We start from the raw sequence: 6,312 nt of genomic DNA on the forward strand, positions 1-6,312 counted from the left end.
TGTAATAATAAAAATGATCTATTTTATTATTTTGATGACTTTAGAAAAGATTTTGACACCTTTCCTAGAACAAAGCTATGGAAAAGGCTAGAAGAGATAATGGTTTCAATCGAGTTGATGGTTTTTGTGACAGAGCTATATGAGAATGTTATTTACAAGCTTAGGTCAACTGAGGATTAGTCAGAAGAAATTAAATGTAATGGTTAGAGTCAAGCAATGTCCCTTATCCCCTACCCTTTTTGGCATATATATTGATAAACTAGAAGAGTGTTTGAAAGATATAGGTTGTGTTGGATAGGTGCTCATTGCTATGATAATAAATATTCTCTTTTATGTTGACAATATTGTTCTTTTAGTAATGAGCCATTACGATCTTAGTAAGAAACAAGAAATCCTCCAATATTTTTGCTCTAAGATGGATATGATTGTCAATATGAAAAAAACTAAATTCATGATAATTTTAAATCCAAAAAGATCACCTATAATAATTTTATTTAAGATAATAACTCCCTGGAGGAACTTCCTTCATACAACTATCTAGGAACAATCATCCATCATAACGTCAATTAGAATTATAACATTGATAAAAGGATAAATGGATGTTGGAAAACTCATAATGGGCTTGTAAATAACTGTAAGTTGGTAGATCTTTGGATTTGGGATAAAAATAAAATTAAAAATTAAAAAAAAAAAAAAGCTCCTCTTTGAGAATCTTGTCACTCCTATTATTTTATATGTATATGAGTTTTGGGGTTGCAATATATCTAGAGTCATGGAGGAACATTGAATAGATTCAAAAGTAGTTTATGACCTACAACCTCAAAATTAAAGGAAATGATCCTTACCCTATCCTCGTGATTGAAGCAAGTATTTCCCCTATTAAAAGTATGGCTATGAATTGGTACCTTATGTATAAGAAGAATTTATACAATATGGACACCAAGAGGTTTCTTCAAAATGCTTATAACTCTAGCAAAATCCCTGACCTTTGGCTGAAGCAATGGTATCATAAGAATGCCCAACCTTGGTTAGACCATTGGGGAATAAAGAATGATATCATATTGCAGAATTTGGATAATATTAATTTCAAATTTAAGGAGAAAGTTTAGGGAAATAAAGAGCTAGAGAGAAAAAGGAAACTCAATATTATAAGGAGGTGATCAACCCCAATCTTTAAAACCAAAATTATCTATTTATCTTGAATATTGTTATGATGAAAATTAACATTGCCAAAATTAGAACTAATTCTCATGAGCTTCATAGTGAAATTGGAAATTAGTCAATGCCCAAAACGTCATGGAATGAAATAGTTTATCACTTGGTGATCCTAAGAATGTTGAAGATGAAAGGAACTTTCTCTTGGATTGTCCATCTTATAATCACATTTGATCTAGTTTTCAAAATATTTCTCACACTACCAACCTTCTTGACCTTTTAACTCAACAAAACTATGGTGATATGGGAACACTTTTCACTTTTCTTTAAGCATAGAAATAAAATGTTAGAGAATTTTGATTAATCTCTTGCCTTATTAAAGTCTATATAGTTCTTAGTGGATATTCATCATCATCATCATCATCATCATTTAAAATAATTTGTATTTCTTGTTATATAAATGGATAATTATTATTATTTAATTGTTTATTACAATTTTATTTAATTATTGTTACAGATATCCAAGAAAAAAGAAGACTACTAGAAAAACTATTGGAACAGTTACATCCTTTGTGATCCCAAAGAGCCTCACAATTAGAATTTTACTTGTTGATAATATCACCCATCACACTGTGGATAGACCATGGATCATAGCTATAGTTAGGTCATTGGATGTTAGCAAATTCCTTGATGCTTTATATACTTTTCTAGAGAAGTATTGTGAGTGGTTGCCTTGGTTCAATGGTATAAATGGCATTATTTTAGAAAAACACATGCATGTGTTTTATTAGGGACTGAGTGCTAAATCAATTATGGATGAGGATGTAGCCATGAAGTTCTTGACCTTGATTTTCTTTTGTTGAAATTTTTCTTAAATTGATTAATTAAAGAAAATTGTCATATCAACGAGTAACATATAAAATGAGTTATGATTTTTAGGCAAGTGGTATTGATAAATTGTGGTATTAGCCCATGGTATTGTAAAAACATGTATTTAGAAATTAAAAATCTCCATCATAAAATAACTATAAAATTTTAAAATTCTCCATATTTCTATAATTAAAAAACTTGTTACATATTTTTTAAAATACATATATTTTTAAATAGTAATAATAATAATAATAATAATATAAAATGTATTATCGTGTAAACATTTCTATTCCTACCTAATAAAACGAAAAATAAAAATTCCTACGTAATAAAATTAACGAAAAATAAAAATTCAATGTGTTGTAGGTCAATTTAATAAAAAATCGATGTTTTCGAAGTAATTTCTATTCCTACCTAATAAAACGAAAAATAAAAATTCCTACTTAATAATATGAACGAAAAATAAAAATTCAATGTTTCGTAGGTCAATTTAATAAAAAATCGATGTTTTCGAAGTAATTTTTTTTTGGTATTATCTGTTCTTTCATCGAAAATTCGCAACAGGACGAAGTTTGTTAATTACAATATTTTGACCTCTTCCTCTCGGCTTCTATTTCTCTTCCTCTCATCTACTTACCGTGTCTTACATTCCCTCTATTTGTCGTGTCTTCATGCTTTTTCCATTAACGACGAATTCAAGAAAATAGCAAGATGTTTGATACGCTCATCCATTCCACGATCATCCAATCAATAAATGCGTGAGGGGTTGTAGCTTCAGCTGTCATAGTGCAGCTGCCTCCTCCTCACAGAATGACGAGCGCTAACTATCTCATTGTTCACACTCGCAAAATTCGTCTCTCAAAGCTTCTGTTCAGTCCTTTCTTGACGGGGGCATTGAGATCCGATGTTTTAGAATGCCCCAACTCCATCAAATCGGAGGTGAATCAGACTTGGAAAATCAGGCTTTCGCTTATATTGATAAAACTTATCCAGATTGCTGCTGTACCATTAGCCAATTTGGGGGCCTGGATAGAATTCTATTTAAATCTGCTTTCTCAGAATGGTGGATTGCTAAAAACACTCTTCAGGCCACTCACTGGTGATTTTATTCATCTTTTTCTTTATTTTATGCGCGCTTTTAAAGTATTAAGAATTAAATTTAAGGATTTATCATGAGTTACCGACCGGACAGGTTATTTTTATTGGTCTTTTTGCTTCTCATAGATCTCTTCTTAATATATTGAAAAATTGAATAAGGAATTCATCACATCATTAATTAGGGTTTGGCTGAATGTTTTGATTTGTTCAGGCCAAAGTATCGTAATACCGAGAAGAGGGTCCGACACTTTCCTCAGTATCATCGGCCTTCTTGAACATCGCATAAACTTGTATCATGGCGGAACCAGGCGAGTTATTGACTCAACCATTGAACCCGGGAAAAGGTTCTATGTAGACCTTTGTGCCATGGCTTCAACTGTAGCTTATGAAAACAAACTGGTTATCAGAAACAGAGTAACAGAACATTGGAAGGTAGTGTTTAATTTCCATGAATTTTAGTACTTGTTTATTCATGCAAAACTGTATTTGATTTAATAAATATTTCAATCTGATCCTGCAGATGCACTTCGTGGAGTTCTTAGACTGTTGGAACGGTATATGTGCAACTCTTTGGCTTCTATAATCTATGATTCAGTCATATATTGTGTGAATAATCTTTCGTTCATTAATTGACGCTATGATTGACTTGTATATATAATCAGATCACTTGCAAAAGAAATCAACGCAAGGCTTTATATTCTGTGATAAGGAGGTGGACGCCCAGCTAATAGTGATAGCCTTCAGAGGAACAGAGCCATTTGATGCAGATGGCTGGGAAGCAGATCTCGATTTCTCATGGTATGAATTCAGCCAAATCGGAAAGGTTCATCTTGGATTTCTGGAAGCTTTGGGTCTTGCAAATCGTTCACAAAACCCCCCAATCTTCGATAATCATACAAATTCTGCCGGTGCTGATATTGATAAAGAAGATCCTGAAAAGCCTTTGGCTTATTATGTTCTTCGTAAGAAATTGAAAGAATTATTACAAGTTCACAGAAATGCAAAATTCATAGTGACAGGCCACAGCCTTGGTGGAGCCTTGGCTGTGTTGTTTCCAGCAATACTATTTATACACAAGGAAGAGGCGTTGTTGGAGAAAATGGTTGGTGTTTATACATTCGGACAACCAAGAGTTGGAGATGAAGCATTCGCAAAGTTTATGAACAACAACATAAACGAAGCAATACTCACATATTTTAGAATCGTCTACTGCAATGACCTAGTTCCCAGACTGCCCTTCGATGATCCAACATTTGAGTACAGGCACTTTGGTGTATGCATTTACTACAACAGCTGCTACAAAGAGAAGGTACTTGTACTACTGCTCTTCACATTATCTTCAACCAGAAAATCCCGTTTCATTTCTGATACAATATTTTGTTCAACTTCACGCTCATATTAAATGGTTTATTTTATGACAGAATCTTGTGGAGGAGCCCAACAGAAATTTCTCTCTATTATATTTCATCCCCCTACGCATAAATGCTGTGTGGGAATTGGTGCAGAGTTTATTGTTGCAATACACAAAAGGAAGGGACTTCAAAGAAACGAAATTGTCGACACTGTTCAGGATAGCAGGGCTTATAATTCCGGGGATTTCGTCTCATAGCCCCGTAAATTATATCAACGCGGTTAGATTGGGCCCATCCACGCTGAACCCAACAATGTGGAGGCCTCAGCGTTCACTCCAAATTAGTGAGGTGACCACTTATAACCGCGCTGATCTGATTGGGATGTAATCAACCAACAACAGCCCGTCAAATCACTAAACAAACCCCAGTGGCTTCATTTGTTTTCTATAATAAGTAAATATCGTCTTTTGCGACAGAAGAATTGAAATGAATTCCAGAGATGGTGGTTCAATGTTTTCAAAATATGTGGTGATCTGTTTGGCCCGTGGATAGCATCAATCATACAATTCTGTGGGTTTGCATGCAATGATTACGTTGGTTTCTGTCGCCATAATGTGTCATTTTTGTGGGTACAATGGCATAAACAGAAGATGCCTCAAAGTCTTCGTCAATACAAGCATGGACTTTTATATTTTAAAAATTAATCTAAAATATTTGTTTAAACGTCTTTTCGTATGTACTTACAGAATTACATGGTATTTTATGTTATAATTTATATTTCAATTGAAAATAATTTGACGTGTTTATAGATATATGTGTGAAAATGACAATATGATATTATCAAAAATATAAATGATTGGTTTCTTATTATCATTTTTATTTATTTAATTAAATCTAAATAATATTTAGATTAATAAAATTATAAATATTAACAATATTATAAATATTAACAATATTTACAAATATTTATATTGATAAACATATAATTACAATTTAATATACAGAATAAGGTTTTAAATATTGTTAAAAGAATATATTATTACAGAAAAATTATTAATTCTAACTTAAAATATCAAATTTATTTTTCATTATTATTATTTAAAAAAAAAAACTTAAAAATATTGTCATAAGAAAATAAAAACTTTTTTATTAAAATGCCCAAAATCCATTACATCTAGTCTAATTCAACATTTATAAAAAAAATTGAACTCCATCCCGTATCATCCATTACTATTAACATTTATAAAAAAAGTATTGAACTCCCATCACTTATTATCATAAGAAAATAAAAACTTTTTTATTAAAATGCCCAAAATCCATTACATCTAGTCTAATTCAACATTTATAAAAAAAAATGAACTCCATAGCGTATCATCCATTACTATTAACATTTATAAAAAAAGTATTGAACTCCCATCACTTATTATCCATTACTATTAATGTTTTCATCGCCGCACTAACAAAAATAATATTTAAGTCTGAAAACAGAGAATATTAACAAATAGGAATTGAGTTAGACGTGAAATTCCCCATTTCATCAACAACCGAACGCCATCTCTATTAGACCAGAGCATATATTGCATTACATAATAGGCTTGACCCTTGGTTTGCATTCCTTAGCCAAAGAAATTACAAATTTATGGAGGTAGAAGAAGGATCTAGAATCCTGTATGTGATTCAGATGGAGATCTGGAATGATCTAGAAACTAATGGCAACGTAAAATGATCTAGAATCCGGGAGATCTAGAAACTAATGGCGGTGTGGAGATCTAGAAAGATCTGATCTAGAAGGATCTAGAATTCTGCGTGAATTTGGCTTCACACTTAACATTCTCCC

At 31.9% G+C, this 6,312-nt stretch overlaps 1 protein-coding gene across 1 annotated transcript; it reads left to right on the top strand.

Moving 5' to 3' along the window:
- The first annotated feature begins 2,822 nt into the window (after window positions 1-2,822).
- On the top strand, window positions 2,823-5,110 carry LOC149257105 (triacylglycerol lipase OBL1-like). The gene is made up of 5 exons (XM_089369130.1): window positions 2,823-3,124; window positions 3,335-3,555; window positions 3,644-3,677; window positions 3,786-4,432; window positions 4,545-5,110. The coding sequence occupies exons 1-5, from the start codon at window positions 2,836-2,838 to the stop codon at window positions 4,860-4,862; spliced, it is 1,509 nt and encodes a 502-aa protein (XP_089225256.1). The 5' UTR covers window positions 2,823-2,835; the 3' UTR covers window positions 4,863-5,110.
- Window positions 5,111-6,312: the final 1,202 nt, after the last annotated feature.

This window comes from Pinus tabuliformis, chromosome 6, assembly GCF_031772625.1.
Source record: "Pinus tabuliformis cultivar Carrire ecotype Pingquan chromosome 6, CPIR1, whole genome shotgun sequence".
NCBI classification, from domain to species: domain Eukaryota; kingdom Viridiplantae; phylum Streptophyta; class Pinopsida; order Pinales; family Pinaceae; genus Pinus; species Pinus tabuliformis.